The following is a 24,335-nucleotide window of genomic DNA, read 5'->3' on the forward strand; positions in this document are numbered from 1 at the left end:
GTACTAGTTACTTTTACATAGGCAAGATGGGTATGCACAATACTGGCAAGTGTGTGCCTGTTTGTGTGTGTGACTACCCTGTAGCCAGGCATACATATGTGTAATGTCTTTTAGCACACCATGGTAGCAATCTGAAGTAACCGGTGTCTACAAAGTATTACATAGTTAGGAATGGTAAAGCATACACAGTCAAGCACAACTACAGTTGGGTATGTTATTTTCCTGTGCCACTGTCTAGCAGTGACACAGAAGTGGTTGCTGGGGTGCAGGTCCATACCCATCATTCCCCCACCCTAACTCCACAATCCCCGGGTTCGATTACATTAGCCATCATTCCCCACCCCAAACTTCACAGACATAACAACCATCCCTTCTTTGGTGAACTGCTTATGATTTAAATGTTATAACACAAGAGATGCCTCAGTGTTGTGTACACGTTAGTTCCTTTGGAACCCTTCTGTGTCACAAAGGGCATTTAGACATGTGTGTGTGGGTGTGTGTGTGTAAATATATATATATATATATATATATATATATATATATATATATATATATATATATATAAAACTATGTGTCTGTGCATATGCATATATATATATATAAAACATATATGTATGTATATGTATGTATATATATATATATATATATCTATATAGATATATATATATATATATATATATATATATATATATGTGTTTGTGTGTGTGTGTGTGTGTGTGTATACACATCCCGTAGGTGCATATATATATATATATGTAGGTATGACAGTTCTTCAGATGTAGACTTGTCTTTGTTGTTTCACAGAGTACAGTATATTCAAGGGTACTGTACATATGTACACAAAGGGACTGCCCCATTTGTTTACAGTACTGTGGAATACCTGTAGTAGAATGTGCATGTGCATGGTCCAGGGTTCAAGACCTGCAAGCCTTGTTGATACTGTCAACTAGGACTGCATACGACACTTTTAAGCAGGTGTAATTATGTTTTCGTGACAGTAAGCGGTGGGTACACGCAGGTAACAGACATGTACAACCCGCGGTACACTTGTTTAGCAATCCTGCTGATGTCACGCACCTACATATACACCTCTGGGACTGCTGTAACCCAGTATTCTCCATAGCACGTTTTGTAACTGCATATTGCTGTAGTGTGATAAACTGGTTAGGTAGGGGCTCTATTTCAAGAGACACCAACTGTGTGTTTGTGTGTGTGTGTGTGTGTGTGTGTGTGTGTGTGTGTGTGTGTGTGTGTGTGTGTGTGTGTGTGTATGTGTGTGTGTGTGTGTGTGTGTCTTTGTCTGCCTGAGACAGGAACAATGCTTTTTAGAGGATGCACACTCTTTTTCCGATTCACATGACCACCTTTGGAAATCCTGCTGATGTCACCCACCTTCAAATACACCTCTAGGACCACTGTAACCCTGTATTCTCCATAGCGCATGCTGTAACTGCGTATTGCTGTAGTGTAATGAACTAGTTACGTAAGGGTTCTATTCCAAGAGAGACCAACTGTGTGTGTGTGTGTGTGTCTGTCTGCCTGAGACAGGAACTATGCTTTTTAGAGTATGCACACTCTTTACAATTCACATGGCCACCTTTGTAAATCCTGCTGATGTCACCCACCTAGGCATTTCACCTCTGGGACTGCTGTAACCTAGTAATCTCTGTAGCGTGTGCTCTAACTGAGTAATGCTGTAGTGTGATACACTAGTTAGGTAGGGGTTCTATTCCAGGACATGGCAGGTGTGTGTGTGTGTGTGTGTGTGTGTGTGTGTGTGTGTGTGTGTGTGTGTGTGTGTGTGTGTGTGTGTGTGTGTGTGTGTGTGTGTGTTTGACTGTCAGAGCATGGGTGGAGGTGGCTGTGAGTGTCTAATCACTGGACATGTTGGGGAGCAGATTTTGTAGGTTTCCTATATGGTGTCCGTCTTATATGTCACAATGTCCACCTCACGAGGAGTACATATGTCAGTCAGCCAAGGGACTGTGTTGGCAAGCCACACCCCCTACATCTGGCAAAAGGCCTGGTGAACAAAGTATGCAACCCTACTATTACCCGGAATAGGTCCTGAACCCATGTGTCATACACAAACACACTTGCCTAGAATATTCTGCTATGTTGCTAATAACCTGCACATTGATGACAGATAGTAGGCATGGTGAGATTACAGTGGGTTGCAGAGGGCATGGCACCCTGTACAGCAGTACAATAGGCACATAATTGTGGACAATGTGCCTTCACTATGTTCCCCCCTGGATGCCTGCAACATATGTGGTGCCATCAAATGTGATCCACAGAGGCTATACAATGCCTTACACATGTGCCCTGTATGGACCAATGCCACTGACACCAGGGAATACCTGCATCATGCTATCAATGCAGGTGCAGGGTGAACCTGCTGACAATAAGCAGGTCTGCCACACCAGGCCAGTATTAGCATATCAGAGGATAACGGTCTGTGTACGCAACATGTGCCAGCCAAACCAGGTACACCTGTACATGTCACTGTACATTATTGAGGGGCATGCACATCCCAAGCAATGTCCATGTCAAGGACTATCAAACACAAACATGGCATGCATTGCAAAGCTATGGCCATACATAATGGTAATCAGGATGTCAGGACAGTTCATACAATACCCATCTGTGTGGGACATTGCAGACACTCCACCCCTGTACCACACTGTACACCATTGTCGGGTAGCATGATGCCAAGGATTCCTGCTCACCCAGCCTTGTACAGCCATCTTGCACAGCCAACCACTACACACCCATGAAGCAATGCATACATGCATGTTAGTACTGGCACCTTGTGTCTGCATGTGGGGTATGATGCTCCCAACCATGGTCACTCCCAGTATAACTCCCATTGGCATACCAACAGATGTCAAACATGTTCACATGCCCTAGCCCATAGAACCTCCGGGTATCCCTGTGGTGCATGTAGTACCTGTGCATTACTGCAGTGTGGCAAACTAAGTGGTTTGTGAGTGTATTTGTGGGCCTGGCAAAGAGTGTCAATGTCAGTCCATTAGAGAGTGTGGTTGTGTTGTCAATGACATCCATTCATGTGGACAGCCATGTGTGCTTCACCTAATGTCTGTCTACTATTTCTCTGTTGCAGATGTTGCACGCCAACACACATATGTTCTTACAGCACACCAACACATCAGCTTTGTGTCACATGGAGTAACTGCATGCACTTGTAATAGTAATGACTAGTCAGTCAGGGGTTTGAACCCCTGTACTGGTAGATGTGTGACAGACGATGCTTAGGTTTTAGTCTCCAAGCCCTTCTCTGATGTACTTTGCCTCTGTCTGTCCCTCCCACACACTCTCTGGTGGATGTGGAGGTGTATACCTGCTCAGCAGCAGCTTGTGTATTGTAAGTGATGGTCATGTTCGTATGATGGCCTCTGCACCTATTGCAGTCCTCCTCTAGCTGATTGCATGTGGAACAGCTGCGATGATGTTCCCATAGCCATTTGCATGAAAAACACAGTACAATATCTAGGAACATCATGTTGGTGTTTTCCCATGACAGTCACTGTGGGTGGTACCTGGATCTGGTGTTTGGTAAACAGCATCACAGATGATATCTGGATGTTCCTCAAACAACACAGTGTGAAATAGCCTAAAGACAGGAGGGTGATGTGCCAGATAAGTGTAGCTATGCTTCAATGAGACAACTGCCTGTTTAACAAGGTGTGTGTGCTAATGGCTATTCCGCATGATTTAAAACTGACAAGACAATGCTTTGTTTGTGAGGGACCCCCATCTGTAGGGCCATCCGTGGACTGGTCAGTGTGTGGAGCCATTTGTTTCCTGTGTTACTCACTGAACACATATCTGTAAACAGCAGGAGCATAGTGTGAGGATTGCAGCCAGTACATGATGATAGTAATGAATTACTGCTATCGCATCCCTGACTGGACATATGTCACATGAAACAGTGGTATGACAGACACTGTCTGGGGTTCTCAGTGACATGCCAATAATGGGCCACTGTTCATAGCTGCAGTCACAAGTTTTCTACACATTGTACAGATGTAATGCAGTAAATATGCATGCGTTGTGCTCTCAATGCAAATGTATACCATCTGTTGTGTTGGGCTGATGGTCATATCTATGTATGCTGTTGTAAGTAATCCTGAATGCTGTTGACTGTTACTAAGCCATATCTGTGCTTAAACTGCAACACCATTGGCTGTATGTGTTTGGAGGTACCGGCAGAACCTCCTGTCCCACTCCAGCTGGCCATGGCACTGTGCACCAGCACATCTGGGGCCCAGCATTGGACTTCCACCTCTGTTGGCTCTGCACTGCCTTCTGCTGGTACCGCCACTGAGGATGGGGCTTGTCCCCCCTGGGAGCAGGTCCAGACAGGGACATGTCCGCTGTCGTACAGTCATGGACATGGTGCATAGGGGGCTCAATAAGGGGTTTCAAGGCCAGATACGCCAGCTCAAGGGCAGAGTGTCACATTTACAGGGTGAGGCTGCCCCTCCTAGACAGCTCCTGGCACTGCCACCTTTGCATCTGTTTTGTTGCAGTGGTGGCTGCCCATGACTGGGGACCTCCATCCCACTGTTTCCATCTGGAGGCTCATAAGCTTGTGAATGCTGAACACCCCTCCCTGTCCGAGGTGTATCCCCCCACATGTGTCATATACCGACCCTGTATGCTGTCTTGCCTGTCATACTACCTTACCTATCCTCCATGAGCATACCTACTCTCCTTCCCCCACATCCCACTCTCACCCTACGGAAACAAAAGGCCAATCAGTTCCTAAAACAACATTTGCCCCATACATAGCTGTCCATTTCACACACATGTCTAATGGACACATGTAACCCTTTTAATATGCATCATAACATGCTCAAGTTGTCCTCACCCCTGTCTCCCAGGTGCACGATCCTAGTATGCACATGACTCCTAAATGTTCCAGGTACATGTGATGCAGATGACCTTATTGTACACCCAACACTACCAGTCCCTCTATGGTTACCCCATGTACCTTTATCATGATGATGATGTCACACACATCACCTTGCAAGAGTACTGTTCTCACATAATGATTGGACAGGAACTGTTGCGTTAGTGTAAATAACATGCACAGAGTGAAGTATATGGCCAATGTACAAATGTTTGCGTGTATGACTGACACATGTCTGTCTGAGGGAGTCTTGATATTACATAGGATGACACCACTACATAATACAGGCATTGCTGGTGTTTCCCTTTTCATTCCTTTGTAATGCTTTGTTGTCACATGGGATATTCCTGATATATCTGTATATATGTATGTATCTACATGCTGGACATAAACACTCACACATACATCTACATGATGGAATACATTTCCTATAATGTTGAATGACTGCGCTGGATGATATGTTTGTGATAACATCCAATGTCTGTATATCTGCCATGGCTTACTGGAAAATCACAATAGCTGTGTGTGCAGAGTCCTGGTTTCGAGCCTTGCAGAGGCCATTTATTTTGTTGCTGGGCAGAACACGGCCATTGGATACAGTGTGATTAAGGCACATTAAAGCAGTTGTGAGCGGGTGTGCATAGATTTGTGCAGTGCTAAGCAATGCTAAGCTCTGGTTACAGTTTCTAACACTCAGTTAGCCTCTACATTGCTTCACCAGTGTAATACTCACATACCAGCGGCCAAACAGGCTTACACTCGCTTGCTCCTGCACTTGCAAATGCATTGCATTTGGTGTTTGCATCTGACATTCACACCCCTGGGTGGGAGTGAGGACTATGATATTACCTTGTGATGCCTATCACAACGGATTACATGCCTACAGTATCAGAAATGGCTGCCCATTAGGTGAAAGCATGCCATTTGACTATACGGAATCCGCGGCCTGTCCAGAGTTTGATTCATATTATTGCTGTGTTCCTCTTATAATCTGCACCTGTCTGGCTAATACATGGGAACTGACACTCTTCAATACAAACAAGCAATTGGGTTTTGGAACCCACATCCTTCAGCCGAGTCATGCTGCTGCATACCTAATAGTCTATCATCTTTCTAAGGTTGTAAGTGGAATATGTGATTTCTGTCCCTATCAGACCTCTCATACGACTGGGGACAAATATCAACTGAATCAGGGACACAGCAAAACAACATCAGGGACACATTTAAATTATTGGTGCTATTAACCTGACATATTGACAGACTTAGAGCATATGAATTCATATACATTTTCTGAGGTAAATGATGTTTATACCTCACCACCTTTCCTCCAAATTTCACTAGTTTTAGGAGGGATTAAGTGGGGCAGAGTTAGAAACCGAGTCGAAATCTGAGACGTCCCTGGAAATTGGGGACAGTTCAGAGGTATGGTCCCCTATTTGTTCCCCCAATGGTTTATGTCCTGTCCAGTCGGTGTGCTCCGAGGGGTTAAGAGGTATAGGCATCAGCTATGCCCATTTTGGAATATTACTTACATCCCCGGGGTGGTCCTAATATGACTTTGCCAGCCAATACCTGCACGCCTAGGCCCATAATTGCATACCCATAGTTCCCCCACCTGCCACTCCTCTACAGCACTCATCCTTACTGTGGGTGCAGGTGGGGTATAAACACACCACTACATACTGCCAACTCTCCCTGTGTCGGGACACATGTCGTACATTGTGTCAACCCATGGGTTATCAGGCTTGCACAACCTACTGGTCCATGTACATCTACAGGCTGGTGTTTGATAAGTCATTACTGGGACTGCCTCCGATCATTAATTTTTGGTGTCCCACAAAGGACACTGATCTCTATGTTTCAGGATTAGATCTGGCAGGTCTCTCTCACTGGTGGTATCCTGCCAGTGGTCTGGGAAGCAGTGGTGTGTTTACCTTTATTGTGTGTCTGTATGTCTCATCGGCCTAGCTGGGGGGTGGGGGGGTTGATGCTACGTGTTACATGTTTGTATATTGGACCCCTCACCCCCATATGCACGGCCTGTGAAAATATGTTACTCGTAACTGCTGTATCATATCTTAGCTATATACATGTGTGTCTTCTGTGTGTCGACATGCGTGAATGGGCGTTCCTTCGTTGAAGGTTGTGCGTTCAGCCCGGCAAGCCAGCACGTAAAAATCTACTGCCAATCATTAGCGGACCGGAGTTCCACTGTGGCGACCTCTAACCGGGAAAAGCTGAAAGAAAGACATTACTATATACAGATATATCTGTATATATATATATATATCTATATATATATATCTATATATATATATATATATATATATATATATATATATATATAGATATATATTTATACATATATATATATACATATATATACATATATATATATATATATATGCATACATGTATATTTATATATATATATATATATATATATATATATATATATATATATATATATATATAGATATATATAGATATATATACATATATGTGTGTGTTTGTCTGTAAAGCAATACATACCCCGCGCAAACACACTTACACATACTTACTGGTGTTTATATATGCTTGACCTGCTTACTAGTGCTTTATTCTTTATGACATGGACACTTCACTCCAGTTATCTTTTAAATGATATTTTGCAGGTTATACAGTGGACAGTTGTTGCAATATGTTCATGTATGGATTACCGATTGTAAATGGTATGTGATACAGTGGGATTCAGTACGGGAATGTCTGTTCATTAGGGGGTTGCTCTAACCAATACAGTATTGCTGTGCTGCTTCATTTTCCTATATATCCATATACCCATGCTCCTGGTTCCTCAAACACACATCCCAACGCCTCCCTAACACTGCGGGCATCCATTCTCCAGTCGGATTCGCGGTGTATCCACACCACTACACATTGGCTATTCCCTACTCCTAAAGACCCATCCCATCGGTTGACTCACTCCACGTATCCTCAGAACTCCCAAATGTTTAGTCCACAAACATTGGTGACGTGAGCAACCAAAAGAATACTATTCACAATTTTTGTGTTGTCCCACATGGGGCACGCATGTGTTTATGTCAAGAGTAGACTCTATACTTCATTACATCTTTACTCCCGTTAACATGACACTACAATTAATTAATATGTATGACTATGTGGTAACACACACGTTACACATGAGAGCCTGATTATGTACGTGTTCAGCGTATTTCTTTTAGAAATAGACCGGTTTAGTAATTGGCGTTGCCGTAGCAGGCAGATCACAGGAATGATTCCATGTGTGGGGAAGTCCTCACATTTGATTACTGTCAGCACAGCACTGACTTCGGACATTGTACACACTTCTGCATTTTAGCAGTTTCATCCCGTCCTTCTTCTGCACAACCTATTATTCTATCTAATGTCAAGGTTTGTAAGGGCACATTCATGTTATTTATGTCTGCAAATGGAATGAATGTGTTACAGAGAATGTACTCCTACATATTGATGTCTGCTGTGTGTATGCATATATACCTATAACGAACTCGCTGACCTCCCCAGGGCGGCCCAATTAGAACCAGTCCATCCAACCCTGGCAAGCCTGGCTCCATAATTCCATACCCATAGCTCCTCCACCCCACCCGTTTTCAAAATACATGCATACCTTCCATTGTCCACTTGTTATCGCAGCCATGACACACCTCCACACATTGCCCTCTCCAGAGTGTTAGGGGCCATACACGTATGTTGTCCCACCCCATGTATTCTCACGCTCTCCCACCATTTAGCCCTTGAACATACCTGCCCTTGCTTATGTAATGGTCGGAAGGCCAAATGGTCTATCTATTTTTGGGTAGTCCCACCAGGGACTACCCTCTGTGTGTAAAGTAGACCTAGCAAATCAACAGTATTACTCCCACTGGTAATATCCTGCCTGTGGTGTGAGTAGCAGTGCTTTGCCCACTCCTGCCCAGCTGGATATGACATACGCTGACAGCGCTATGTAATACTGGGGTTGCTGTTGATTCTCTCCTCATTCCTTTTGTATGCTTTATTTTTACTTTGTTCTTGCTTCACAGATATATATAAATATATATATATATATATATATATATATATATATATATATATATATATGTGTGTGTGTGTGTGTGTGTGTGTGTATATATTATATACTTATAAGTATATATACATTTCCTATGCTGGGCACTGCTTAGACCCACGCAAGTGCACTCAGACTTGCTTACTGGTACTTATATATGTTTACTGCTGCTTATTTGCACTTACACCTGCTTACTAGTACCTTATTCTTTATGACAGTGCCACTTTGCTTGAATTATATTTAAGTTAAATATCTCATGCGATACTCTTATGTCGGTGTTATTGCATAACAACATTCATTCCACATCGAAAATGATATGTGCTATTGTTGGGCTCGAACCATGACTGCCTGTTTGTTAGGCGGATACTCTAAACACTACACTATTGACACTTTGATTCCGCTTGTTTTTCTCTGTTTGAATGAATATGATGTGTAAGCTATGCTCAGCAGAGGGTGGCGATGCGCAGACACTCTGTGCTTGCTTGCACCTTCTCTATTGCTGCAATTCGAATGTATAATTGGGATACGGGGACAGGCAATCTAACTGTGACAGTTCTAGGTACAGGGCTCTACATTCCACTACGTGCTTGTGTGTTTACTACTTCAATTTTATTTCACTGTTCTTGGACACTCTTGTATGCTTAGCATACATTTTGGTATCCACGGACATTACTGACTTACTATTAGGGGCGGCCTCTACTAGTAGGCATAGTAGGTTTTGCAAGTGTCGGGGCATATTTACGCCTTCGTAGAGCACTTGTACACACCCCCTGCACTTGCACACATTTGCTGTGCATGTCGAGGGTGTGGCGGCACACCCTCATGCATATTCATATGGCGCTGCTACATCATCTGTAGTGAGGACGCTCGGCGCAAGGCTAAAACCGTCCTTGAGCCGAGCTTCTTGAATCCCGGGGACTATCTTTAACCCTCAATTTATACAGATGCTATCAATGTGTGATCCCAGTAAGAGCATATCTATTCCTTACAGTAGCAAAAACACTGGTCTATTTCCAGTGCTGTTGCCAATTTTGTCTAATCGCTATAAGTAGCTCCCTAGATCTGTTATGACAAATAGCAAACAAATAGCCATGTTTGCAGTGTGATTTAGCCAATCAAACTAAATTGAATCAATGAATTAGGAAATAAATAAATAGTGTCACTCACAGTTATTATAGACTTAGTGGTATATAAGAGAGGAACAGTGTATCAGAGGTCCATGAAAGGCTATCAGTTGCTTAAAGAGTATATAGGTTTAAATGAAAACCACAATGGACTGAACAGAGAACTAAAACAGAGATACTTACGTAGTGATGATGTATTTCCATTTGGCACGGATGAAGTCCCAAGCTAAGTTATGACCATATGGATTGACTGAAATATATACAATAGTGTTCATTGCATCTTGTTTTCTAATTTTCTCAGGATCCAAAGTATAAGCAAGATATCTGAAGTAAAAACAATACATAGAGTTTGAAAAGAGGCATGTAATTCTTTAAGGAAGTAGTATAAATTAAAGTTTCATATGTAGCATATTAATTTGAATTTCCTTTAGTAACAAACAAGCCTTATATTAATCTATACTTTAGCACTTTGAAACCATAAGGAGAAGATGGTACACCAAAATAACATTACATAACCATTCTGGTGGCATACAGGGATAAAACCCTGGCTACAACACAAGTAGCTGGGTTCTATTAGCAGCCTGGGTGACTGATAGAGTGATGGGGTTGTATGGGTATAGCCAACTTGGGGTGGGTGGGCAGTCTTATTGGTGTCTACATTGGTGATTCCTGTTGGAGGCTGGGGATGCCAAAAAGGAGGCATTCCTAAAGACAGGATTTGGGTGGAGACATTCGGTGAACAGCTACAGAGGCAAGGCGATATGCTGCATGTCTCCATAGCATGCCGACCACTCAGGCATACCATTGGGACTTAAGGGGGGGTGATGGGTAAGCTGCAAGCAAAAAAAGACTCCATGGATGGAAGCTGAGATGTGCTGAGCCCAAGATAACCTCATTTCATGATCTGCCCCAGCATACTGGATTAACTCCAGGGGAGCAAGGAAGTGAGTTGGTAAAACCAACGTGCACAGGCACCTGGGATCCAGGCCAGGACAAATGAAGGATAAGAAGGGGAGCAAAAAATAAAAAACACATTATGTGGTACTGATTTTCAAGTCATTCATTCAGTCATGTATTCATTTACTTATTTACTTATTTTTCTGCAGCTATAGTTTCACTTTTCAGCTTAGTTCCAGAAAAAAAAATTCTAGCTCATGAATTTTCTTTACTGATTTAATTTGGTTATTTATTTTATTTTGCTAACTAAGGTAAAACAGAAAACTCTATAGGGCATTTTCAGTTTAAACCTTAGGTTACAAAACCAAATAGCGACCGCAAAATACATAAATCTGAACACTTTGGGTAGAAATTATTAATGATCATACACATTAGTTTGATAACATGCAAGCAGATCTATTTAAAACAAGGTAAGATTGTTAACATTCCAGTGCCGTAATTTATTTACACTATTTCCAGAGAAAAAGAACTGTGTTGATAGTTCTGTAACACAGACAGAAAGGCATGATTAGCAGGAAATGAAAAGTGAATAGTGAAAACAGATTGCTATGATTTTAGGAGACAATGAGATGGATAAGGAGAAAGAAAAGAGGGGTGATGAAGTGAAGAACATAAATAAGGGAGGTGCTTTGAAACTAAACAGTAGATTAGGGCACAGTGGTGCTTAAGAACCATTTGCACTTGGCCCCTTTAAAAATGAATTTTTAACCTTATATCTTGGAAAGAATTAATGAATGGATTTTATGTTAGTGGGCAGAGATTCCATCATTCTAGGTATTAGTATGGCGAAGGCATAATCAGTAGCGTGAAGTTTAATGTAGTGTGTTGGCAGGTTTGGGGGGATGGGAGGAGTGATTTTTAAGCTTGCATGTGGAGATTCCTTTGACCAGTCTACTGGCATTATATAAGTTGTTTAAACACTGGAGAGGAAAGGTGAAGAATTGATCTGTGTTTGATGAGAGTCAGTTTTTTTTTTTTTTTTTTTGTGAGTCTGCGGCAGTAATGTTGAATGTGAGGGTAGAGGGTTATGAATTTATAGATGGTATTTTATGTGGTTTGTAGAACACTTCATTTGTTTAGAATGCTGTTGAAATCATCAGGTGAAATCATATTGTAGTTGAGAGGTAAGGAATATTTACCTATTGCAAGTATTTCTACTGGGAGAGAGGAAGTGGAGAATTTTGGGCCCATATTTGTAGCCAGTTAATCTATGCTTTGGTAACCTAAAATTTTGTTCAAACTATATCCCAATGCATTTTTAATGCTAAATCATGTCAACATTTCCTTAGTTGCTATAAAAGATGTTCCAGTTTTGGTGGGAATAGGACACTTTTTGGGTGTCTCAAAATGCATAGCTTTTATTTCAGTTAAGGGTGACATTGTGTAGGTTTATCCATTCAGTGAGTTAAGACAGATCTTGCCAAAGTTCAGTTTTTATTTTGTTCTTAGGTGATTACTAGGCTAATTGTCTTGTGGACATTTTTAAGCTTAGCCATGCTTTCCCAAATGTATCTGACATGATTTGATATCCTAGGGTAATTTTATTAAGAGCTGGATGTAAACTTGAATGAACTATAGTCAAGCATTTACAGGCTACCTCTGTCCAAAAGAGGCATAGGCACCAGACTAGAGGCATAAACAACATGTCCCACATGGAGCACCTCAAAGGCTTATGTCTGCATTCAGTTTATTTCTGGTTACCCATTAACTTGTGAAACTTGAATTTGGTTGGGAAGAACTCTGCTTCACATGGATAGTAAGTGTATTCCAGAAGATGAGTTGTCCCTGAGGCACATACCTGTCCATCCAAAATGAGGTCCCTAGAGCAGATATTTCTGATGCTATTAGGTTTTGCAGATGTTTAACAGGTCCATTAAAGTGGCATCAGAGCATACTTTGTGGGCCAGGCATAGCTCACCTAGCAGCAATCTGTAAGCAACTGACTACAGGCATAAGGCTTTGTGGTGGTCCACGTTGGACATTTTGTTTGTGCCCACTATTCTTTTTGTGAGGATCCTCTGTGGCTGCACTAGTTCTTGCAAATGCTTGGTCAGATGCATATCAAAGGGTGCATTGTACTCAATGACTGTTTGGATGAAGGCTGAGTACTGCAGAGCAATGACATCCTTTGACCTAGATACCATACCCTTGTTTATAACCTGTACAACACAGAATGATTTTCTCACCACTGTAGACCCATAATTGTCAACGGGCAAGTTACTGTCTACATGCATTCTCAAATTCCTGACCTCTTGGTCTATTCGTTGGGATGTATTATCAATGTGGTAACTTTGAGTGGTAGCCATCTTTCCAAAGAATTCTAATATGCATTTATTTGCATTCAGTTTTAGGCCATGGTTCCAGCACCAGTTATTTTTCTGTGTCAGGCATTCTTGAAGGATATTTATAAATAACCTGTCTACTTCACTCCCAACATCCTCATGCATTCAGTATGCAGATGATTCAACACTCATCTGTTCTGCTGTATCTCCAGCTGAACTTCATTCTTCCACCCAAAAAGTCTTTACAGCAGAAGAAAACTGGTTCCAACATATCTGTCTCCTCCTTAATCCCTCCCCAAAAAAAACAAATTATTACTTTTTTCTCCAACCCTCAAATCTGCCCCCTTCTCCTTTTCTATTCTCTCTGACAATTGCACTATCATTACACCTGATTGTTCCACTAAACTTCTGGGTTTTATAATAGATAATCAACTAATCTTTGATTCCCACATTGACCTAACCATCAAAGCTGTCAATAAAAAGATAGGTTCCCTCTATAGACTTAAGCCCTTTTTTACAGCAACTACCAGGGTGTCTCTAGCACAAACTCATCTCATCTCTACATTATTATATGCCTCTCCATCCTTTATCAACCTATCAAAATCTAACTTTCAGAAGCTTGCCACATCCTTCCACGGCATTGCCAGGTTTGCCACAGGTTCCTAATTTCGTACCCATCATTGTGTTAACCTCAAAAAACTTGGCTGGCTTGAACTTCAAAATCTTATTCTTCTACATCAATTAGTTACCACCCATAAAATTCTCCATTACCCTACTAATGCACCCATACTTAACAGCCTTGTTACCCCTTACAGGAATCTTACTTCCCTCCACTCAGCTAACAAACTGCTAGTAGCTACTCTCAAATCTTACAATAAATCTGGTGACTCCTTGTTCACAAATGTTGTTGGCTCATACTGAAATAAACTTCCGACAGAACTGACTACTTTAGGCTCATCACAACTTTTCAAGAAACAATTAAAGAACTATTTCAAATCACACTGGCTTTGCCCTTGCTCAAATCTTGACTGACCACAGCATCCAACTTTCATTATAGTTTCTCTCCATTACCTGTTGTTATACATCCATCTCTTCTACTTGTCTCTCTCACTAGTACTCCTCCTCCTCTGTAGCTTACCTAGCATCCACTTGGATACTACTATTCCTATAATATCACTTTCTCTTTACACTAGATATATTACTGCAACCTGTCATTTCATCTATTATTTAAACCTGTATGTTCCTTCCTGCTGTGCAAATCTGGTTCTTAAAACTATTGCCTGGCACAAATGTTTATCATAATTGTTAATTCTGCAAATATTGTATAAACTCTATTGTTTGTTATTATTTTTTTGTCATTTACAATTCCTGTTTCTGCAAAGAATATGGGATTAACGATCCTAACATTATTTTTTTATCTGTTAAATTGCTGCTGTACTGTCACTATGCTACGTTGGAATAGTTTTTTTTTAGATTTTTATATTTGTCTCTTACTGTGCTGTTTTTTTATGTATATTTACTAGTATATATAGTGGAGCTTTTCTCCTCGGGCCTCTGCTGAAAATGGACATATATCCAGCCAGACTAGCCCGGTCAACAAATGTAAAATAAATAAATAAAATAAATATTTGTGTCTTTGTGTGTCTTTGTGGGATTTGATAACTGCACCTAGTTTGCAGTTGACTGCATACTTGGTTATCCAGAGGCCATTAATGTTGGTCTTGACTTCAGAGAAGTAGATTCCAAAAAGGAGAGGCTCCAGCACCAAACCTTGAGGGACTCTACTAGTGACTGGCTTCTTTTTGGAGGTATGGTTTCCTACCATAATTTCTTGTGTCCTATCTGTGAGCCAGATAGCTACCCATTGGGTGAGATATGGGTTTATGTCTAATTTAGTGAGTTTCGTACCAAGCCCAGCTGAAGTATTGTGTTGAGTGTCTTGGCCAGGTTAAGGTAGGCAGTGTGCACCATACTACCCTCATCCATGGCTTTCGTTATCTTTTCAAAGAGGTCCACCAGGTTGACTAGGCATGACCTATCCTTAATGAAACCAAAATGGGGTAGCTCCAATTTCTTTAGGTTGTTTATGTCATTGTTTATAATTTCCGCAATGATTCTTCCCATGGCTTTGCATGTGGGACGAGGCAGACTTATGCGGTTGTTATTGCCAGAGTCCATAGATGGCTCACCCTTATGCAGAGGGATGACAGTTTTAGTCCTTCATTCACTTGACATATGGCCTATTTGACAGCTATAGGTAAATAATGATTCTAGTGGGCCTAATAAGTCATGTTTTAGGCTATGTAGGATGCAGCTAATACACACATCAGAAATGTGGAAGAAACAGCTGGTGTGGTTATTAGTTCTTCCACATTTCTGGTGTGGTTATTAGTTGGACTCTTGTTCTTTTGATTTTTGTCTATGTTGGATAGAACCTGGGCTATTACTGGAGCCCATTAATGCGGTGTTCCTAGCTTCAGAGAGTGCATTGAGGGCCTGTTCCTGAGTGATTATTGGAGTTATGGTTGAGGGTATTTTCCAAGGGTGACTGCGGGGGAGAGGAAGAGGGTAAAACAGGAGCTAAATGTGAAGTAGTAGTATTCTCCAGCTCAGTATAGGTGACTTTGTTCACAATTAGTTTGGCAAATTGTGTGTTGCCTTTGAGTTTGCGGACATAGTTGAAGAATGCCCTGTGGCTGGTCATTGGCCTAGGAGGATATTATTAGCTCACATTTGGCTTTGGTAGATTTGATTAACCCCCTAAATTGCTTGATTATATTGACACGGGAGTTATTACCTTGCTGGGCACAGTCCTTCCAACCTTTGGCCATGATTTTCTTTCTTTTGTTGTGCAAACTATTGAAGCTGGGATTTCAACAGGGTGGCTTATTTTTTGAGGTTGTCCTGTGCTTATTTTTGGTGGTTACAGCAGTCTCTATGCAGCTATTTTTTATGATTGTACAGGGATTCTGTGAACAGCTCTTCATAGGCAGAAGTTGTTTTGGGGGGGGGGGGCTTGACATTTTGCTAGGGTGTCACTTATTAGTATGAAGTTAGCCTTAGAAAAGGTCTTAAACTTTCCTGGGTTAGCTGGCCTCCCAGGTTTAATTTTTATTTCAGAGGAGATTGCTTTGTGGTCAGGCATACACAAGGGGGGTGCAATGTTCTCCATGTTTGCGAGGGCCATGTTAAAGATGTTAGAACCCCTACTGGGTGTACAGACCAGCTTGTCCAGACTTGTGAGTCACAGAAGGGTATCTGTAGCTTACCATGATATGGTATGGGACTTTGCTTATGGTACATTGGATGTGGAAAACCTCAAGTGCATCATACTCTTTGACTAGCCTTGAGGTGTATTTGTGTTTGGAAGATTGCATTTAAGGGCCTCTGCATATGTGTTTGTGTCTTGTCCATACAATGTATGGCAGGTGTAGTGTGCATGTGTAAGTGAGAGATTTACCTCCAGTGACATTATGTCATAATATCTTGCACATAATGTATCAGCTTGCTTTAGAATTAGGCAGTTGTCACTATGCATGAGACAATTTCTACATTGTGTAAGGACACCCAAATCTACCAAGCTGCTGCAGAGATAGTAGGAAAGTGCATATCCACAGTTACAGATCCCATTTACACATTTTACAAGGGGATGGTACAAGAGGGATTTACAGCTGGCAAGCTACAATTCTGTAAGAGTACAGACTACAAGAGATTATCTAAGACTAGACACATATAACAGTACTTCTTAATGAGCAAACTAGTTTCTCTATGCTCAAGTAAGTAATGGCCAGATTTCAGAGTATATTTTTTATAGCAAAAGGTTTGATTCCAGGTGCCAACATCTGCACAGGGAACCACCACACCCCACTGTATGATGAGCAGAATCAGACAAATGCTCCAGTTTTAAACAGGCACAGAAACTGACTAAACAATCAAAATGTCCCTTTAGCCAATCACCAAATTGCATTTAACACTGAATAGCACAATTCCAAGCTCAAAATGAGGTTAGACTACTCCCCAATGCCACTAGATTGCAGACCTAATCCTTCTGAATGTAAAATAAATCCTGTTTTAGCACAAAGGGAGTAATACAGTAACCAACAAGCCAATACAATAATTCAGTACCTGAAGAAACCTATCAAAGTGTAGAAGTCAGCAACAAAGCACAGTAAATTTTAGGAGTACTTCAAATGATTTAAAGTGCAAAGACACAGCAAATAAAACAATAATATAAAAGCAGCAGCACTCTTAAACTGCAAATAGAAATACAGTTTTAGCAATGTATTGTACATACCTGCCAAGATGGCACAGGATTGAAGCAGAACATTGTCAAATGTTTGGCATGGAAGTTAAGCAGCTGGAAGCTGTCTGGGAATGAGCCAAAAGCTGTGCAAATGTGCCAGCTTTAACCAAGCACAGAAACTGATAAAACCTCCAAAATGGCCCTTTGGCTAATTACCAGTGATTTACAACTCAGAATGAGATCAGGTTGCTGTTCTTAGCCACTGGAGTACATACCTAATCCTTCTTAATGTAAAATTCACTCCATTTTAGCAAAATGTGCAGGAATACAGTAACCAACAAGCAAATACAATGAATCAGTTCCTAAGGAAAGCACATAAAGTACAGAAATCAATAACAAATGGGTATAAATTTCAGGGAGACTTTAAAATGATTTAAAGTGTAGCACAAAACAAACAATACACAAATATAACAGCGAAGTGCAAATTAACAAAGTATTGAACTTATTGCCTGAGGATGGCATGGGATTGAAGCAGATCACTCTTAAATGAGTGCCATGGAAGCCAAGCAGTTAGACGACTCTGCAAATGAACTCATTTGTTTTAAATAGGACAACTGGCACTGGAGAACAGAACAAGTGAATGTGGGAGAGATCTGCAGATAGTTTGTTAATGAGTAGTGAGAATAGGCTAGGGAGAGAATGGAGCTCTGCGAGACACCTTTGATTACAAGAGTGGAATGGGAGGCAGCTTTTCTGGGTCCGTAAAGTAACTGTTATCTAGGAAGCTTTTGAACCATATACATGCCTTAGAAGTAATTCCTGCTATAGTAAGATATTGTAAAAGAAGATCAGATGTTTTTATGAAGGTGATAAGGAGAACACCTATTAAGAAGCATTTGCCCATACTTTGGCTTATCATGTCTATTACTATATAATGGGCAGTAATGGCGTTCCTGCCAGACCAGAAGCCATGTTAATGTTGGGAAAGGATTTGACAAGTTTGAATGTATTCAAACAGTTGAATGTATACTAATTTTTTTACAGACTTTGTCATGGATGGACAGTATAGAAATTGATCTGAATCACTGGCACTGTTTGGGATAGGTTTTATGACAGAAGATTTTCACTAACTGGTAATGGTGTGTCTGGTGAGAAAAGTCTGCAAAGATGTTTAAGGGGCAAGAGGATGCACATGTATTTTTTGCAGGATAAGGTAAACAATGGAAGTACTCAGTCTGCATCCATTGAGGCAGCTGTGGGTATCTTGTCTTTTCAGTATTTGAATAATTATGACCTAGAAATGGAAAGAGCAGGGGAATTAGAAAGCAGATCAAGGCTTAAATGAAGCTGGATTGTGATAAAGGTTAGCTCTGCAGATTATGGAGATAAGAGAGGTAAGCATTCTGCAATGAAGTCACTGGGAGTTTTATTTGTTTAGTTTTTGCTTAGTTTCGGAGTACTTTGAGTTTCTGCAGAGGGAAAATATTCCATTGGGCCATGCTTGATCCCTTAGTTTGTGTTTGTAAAGGGTTTTGAGATCTTTTGTTACCCATATGCTATTATGGCATCTTTTACGATATAGATATTTTATGAAATTAGTTTTCCTGTAGTTATATAAACAGTTTGTAAATTAGAGGACACTTTAAATGGATCTTGTTGGGATACTATGTGATATCAGTCTTTTGAGCTTGATTTTTTCCCTGATATTATGTAGAAGTTAAAGAGCATGGGTAGATTTTTATTTTTTAAATACAAAGAAAACATAATTAGGTAGTGCTTGATGGAAGGGGAAGAAATGGCTGGTCTGTAGTTATATCCTTCTGTTTCATTAGCATTTTCCTTCCAAAAGACTCAACTTAAACTGTTAATCTGATATTGTGGGGTGAACCTAACCTAAAACATATGATACTATAAGAGAAATAGTACAGAGAGTAGGATTAAAGGGTAACCCTATCTACAGAGAAACATATATATTTCTTTTTTATTAGTGAAATAGGAAATGGAATCATACTAAGGTGCCTCTGACAATAAAGTTTCTTACCCTGTTATACAGAGTTAAACTTCAGTCCTATACATTTCAGTCCAAAACAAGCTACTCTTCTTTTGCCAGCCTTTAAATAAGCTATATATTGTCATAAACATATTTTACTCAGACTGTTTAGACAAAATGATTCATTTGAATGACTGGGTCAGCTCTAGTTTTAAAAAGTCGTCGTCATTGTCGTGTTAGTAAAGTTTTTCCCGGGAGGAAAATGATATTTTCTTCCATTCCACAATGAACTGAAGTAATATTATTATACTATTCTTTCCAGTATATGAACACTTTGTTGTCTACATACAATTTTTAGCTTGTATTAAGAATGAATTGCTTCCTGCCAGGTATAGAAATTGTGAAACTAGGTAGCATGTCAGCTATATTTATAATTTCAAGGCACGCTATGCCTTGCCAAAACCACATATGATCAAAATGACTTTTCTCTTTCCAAAGAAACTCGATTGTGAGTTGTTTGAATATAGTCTTTTAAAGTGCTCAGATGATGAAACTGAAGAAGCATGCATTACAAAAATAAGTAAAGAAAACCAAAGAATGAAAAAAAGGCCTTGTCTACTTGCTAAAATTTATTTCTGAAATTTTTAGCTTTTAAATTCACTGATAAAAATACTCAATGTAGTTAATGTATTTTACAAACCTTCTTTCTTGGAAAATAATAGAGACTGCATCATATGGAAAATGTATGCAAAAGTTAAGTATGTCTGGAAGCAATTATTATAAAATTTTTATATAAACACACATGACATTTTAAAATGAAAGAACAGCATAAAAAATACAATGTGTGATACAGCTTTTTCTAACAGCAATATGCTTTCTTAGAAATTCTAAAAGTAAAACAAAAGAGTAGAATTGTAAAATGTAATTAATGGTCTTTCTAACTGTAGTTTCACTCATTTCATAGAATCATCCAAACGAAATGTCAAAAAAGACCCAGCAAAGCTAGAGCCTTCACTGTGTAATACATTCTCTTGTAGAGGAAGCCCATGCTCTTAAGGTCCATTTGCATATATCCCAAGTCAAGTAGACTGTACCTACCTGCTGTTTAATTTTAGGTGCCTCTTTACCCTTAATAAATAAGCACCACATAAAATTCAAATCATTGTTTGAAGAGTCTTCTGCCATATAGTACTACAGACATACAATGGCTGACTGCAAGTAAACCATTACGGGAATAATTCAACACTCTCTGACACAGAGCCACCATATTATCACACTTGTGAACTTCATTGTGGTTTGAATATGTTAATACTATATGTGAAGAAAAACAGATTTTTTTTTAAATAAATGTTATTTTTATTTAAACTCTCCAACTCTTCACACAGTCTCTACACTGGTTTTGCCACTGAGGAGTGGAGAATGGCAGTTGTGCTGTCCTTGCATAAAGGTGGTCTATCTACTGACCTTAGGAATCACATGTTTATCAGTCTTACTGGTATTATTTACAAGGCCTTGGAACATATTACAGTTGAACTAATAAAAATTATAAAGCTGATCTTATTTTCTTTAATGCACATCAGTTCAGTTTTGTGTAAGGCAACTTATATCTGCCCAACCTGGCTGAGCTCTTTGAAAGAACTACTGAGGCCATGGGTATTGGGCATACAGCCCACACTGCTTATCGAAACCATGCCAAGTTCTTTTACACTATCCTCCATAATGGAATTTCTGACAAAATCTTCTGACTCAAAATTATCCCATACAGAGTTTGCTGAATTGGTAATTGGCTGTCTGGCAGAACCGATAACATTAAGATTGGGGGTATTTACTCTAGACAGAAAACAATGTAACTATTGGTGTCCAGCAAGACTCTGTCCTGGATTTCCTACTCTATTGTATATAATTATGTGACATAAATGCTGATAGCAAGGGACTATGCTTAACCATTTGCTGATAATTGCAAACTGGGTGCAGTTTTCAAATCTTATTCTGATACTGATTGATCACTTAAACAGAAAAGGTGGAGGAGTAGCCTTGATATTTTCCAATATACTCCCCATTATTCCATATCCAAACCTCATTCCACAGTTTAATAATGCAGAACTAGTCATAGGTTTACTACAAATGAATATTCATAAAAGTATCAGCTTTATATCCCTTTATATTCCCCCAGGTAACAATACTACCAGCCTTGAAGAAATCCTCCAAAGGGCCTCAACTAATATTAACCTAGAGACCTACATCTTAGGAGATGTTAATATAGATTGGAACAAAATTAATAACCATAACCCAGCCATAGCTATCAATCTTTTCAACTTCACTCAATTAACCAACTCTATCACTAGACCCAACAAGATCAATCCTCCAGGATCTACATTTGACTGGATCCTAGCTACCCACCCTAACAACATCCTGGACTCTGGAATCCTCCCCGACACTTTCAGTGACCACCAGCCTGCCTTCATCCACCGAGCAACCCAGTCCCAAACACCAAAATCATGCAATACGCCGATGACTCCACTTTAATCTGCTGTGCCACCAACCTCCCTGAACTTCTAGCACACACCCAAACTGCCTTCTCCACCACTGAGAACTGGATGCTCCAAAACCACCTAGCTCTAAATGCTAACAAATCCAAAATACTACTCTTCCCCCCCTCAAAATCCTTCCTCTTGACAAACAGTCCTTCCAAATTAGAAGCCACAATAACTCAACCATAGAAATTGTTCCTTATGCCAAACTCCTTGGGGTCACCATAGACGAAAACCTAAAATTTGACACACATGCTTTTTCCAAGATGGCCACCGACTAGTCTAGTCCTTACTCTCTGAGCTCCTCACAGCCATTTAACTTTTGTTTTTTTTTTACAACTTTACATCAACCTTTTTCCTCAAATTTTTATACTAAAAGATTTTATAAATCTTTTTCTACGCATTTGGATTATTTTTTCTTCTGGAATTATTATCCTGGGATTTATTTTACCTCAGAACATTCTTGGTCTCTCTGCTGCTGGGACTCCTACTGCTCCAGTCTGTTCCTGGTTCCTGGTATCCTGTTAACTGCATTCCATTTCTGGGCATGGCTACAAAATCTGACTCCATGGAGACTCAGCCTACAAAGGCCAAATATACTTCAATGCTCTCTCCTGAAAAGATTCAGGTTCAAAAGACTGAAATCATCTAGACAACCTACAGAAACTTTTAATGTAAGTAATAAAGATTTAAATGGCTCAAATTTCCTTTTAGAAGAACTAAAAATAGCATTAAAACCAATCCAAAGTGCTATACAAAACTTTTCAGAACAGTTTGCAGACTTTAGTAAATCTTTAAAGCAAATAAACGATAGTATTGTTACTATTGAAAATAAAATCTTAGCTTTGGAGGTTAAAACAGACTTATTGGAAAGTGACTTTAAATCTAGAGATAAAACTGTTTCAGATTTACAAGCTAAAATATTGGATCTGGAAGCCAGGAGTCGAAGAAATAACATCATTATTCGTGGTTTACCTGAATCTTATGATAATAAAAACTTGTTATCTGTGACTAAAAATATCTTTGAAACACTGTTAAATTGTGAAGCTTCTTCAAAATCTATAATTGTAGAGAGAGCACACAGAGCACTGCGTACAAAGCAAGATTCTTCCACACCAAGGTTAATTTATACTAAGTTACTAAACTTTCAAGACACTTTCCAGATCCTAGAAACTGCTAAAACAAAGAAACAATTCATATGGAAGTCTCACAAACTATCATTTTCCCAAGATCTTCCTGCACAGATCAAATTAAATAGACAAAAACTAGCCCCTATTGTGCTGACTTGATAAAAGAGGGATTAGATTTGAATGGCATATCCTAATACCTTGTCTTTCACAGCTAATGACAAAAGATTTGTATGTTCAGATCCTAAAGATGCAAAAGACATTTTTCTTAAAACATTTAAAAGCTTCCTGACACTGTATCTTAATATTCTACTGTTAAAGAACTACAATAAGGTTTGATCTTTTCTTTTCTTTAATCTGACAGTATTTGTGTTACATGATTTGTAATTCTGGTGTGACATAATTATATTACCTTAAGAACTTGTCATGTAATTTGCACATGATGGATTTGGTGTGACAGTGTGCAGTGACAGGATATATGCTTGTTAGATTTGTGTGGATTAATAGAAGCATTTAAATTCCTGTATTTACTTTTTCTCTTTCTCTCACATATGCTTGCTGTGTAAATAGATAATATGTTAATTTTACTACAAGCTTTGGAGTTACAGCCTTCTGTGTAAGCTAAATGATTTTTGGAGGGAAAAACATTCCATCTCAACATTCTAGCAAGAAAATCTTCCCCTCAGAGTACCAGCTGATGCTCTGCATGAACATGCGCACACTACAGTCTCTCTGAGATGGATGGTGATGTCATCATTTGTGAGGAAAGAAGGACAGTTTCAAATACACAAGTCTGCTTGTTTTCAACAAGTATTCAATAGCACTAACTTTTTAATAGATCTGGCTATTATTTAAAGTGTTTTCTCTTCATAAATGAAGGTTGCTTTTTAAATTTAAACAGATTCATGTCACATAATATATTCAGTGACTTTTAGTGTGTCTGCATGACTTCAAAGCAAGCTGCTACTTTCATAAAGCAGAGTGAAAATGTTTCTGGAAACAAATGAACAGGTTAGTTTTATATATTAAAATTCTAAAGGATGTGTAAAGAAATGAACATA

At 39.7% G+C, this 24,335-nt stretch overlaps 1 protein-coding gene across 3 annotated transcripts in view; it reads right to left on the bottom strand.

Annotated features, from left to right (window-relative positions):
* The window catches only part of LOC122807226 (aminopeptidase Ey-like), a 1,536,433-nt gene that overhangs the window by 62,199 nt on the left and 1,449,899 nt on the right, over positions 1-24,335 (bottom strand). For all 3 annotated transcript variants that reach the window (XM_044078305.1, XM_044078303.1, XM_044078304.1), the window contains exon 19: positions 10,328-10,468. In XM_044078305.1, coding sequence (XP_043934240.1) covers positions 10,328-10,468 — 141 coding nt within the window. The remainder of the gene's footprint in view (positions 1-10,327; positions 10,469-24,335) is intronic.

This window comes from Protopterus annectens, chromosome 7.part0, assembly GCF_019279795.1.
Source record: "Protopterus annectens isolate FY-2018-M chromosome 7.part0, PAN1.0, whole genome shotgun sequence".
NCBI lineage: Eukaryota > Metazoa > Chordata > Ceratodontiformes > Protopteridae > Protopterus > Protopterus annectens.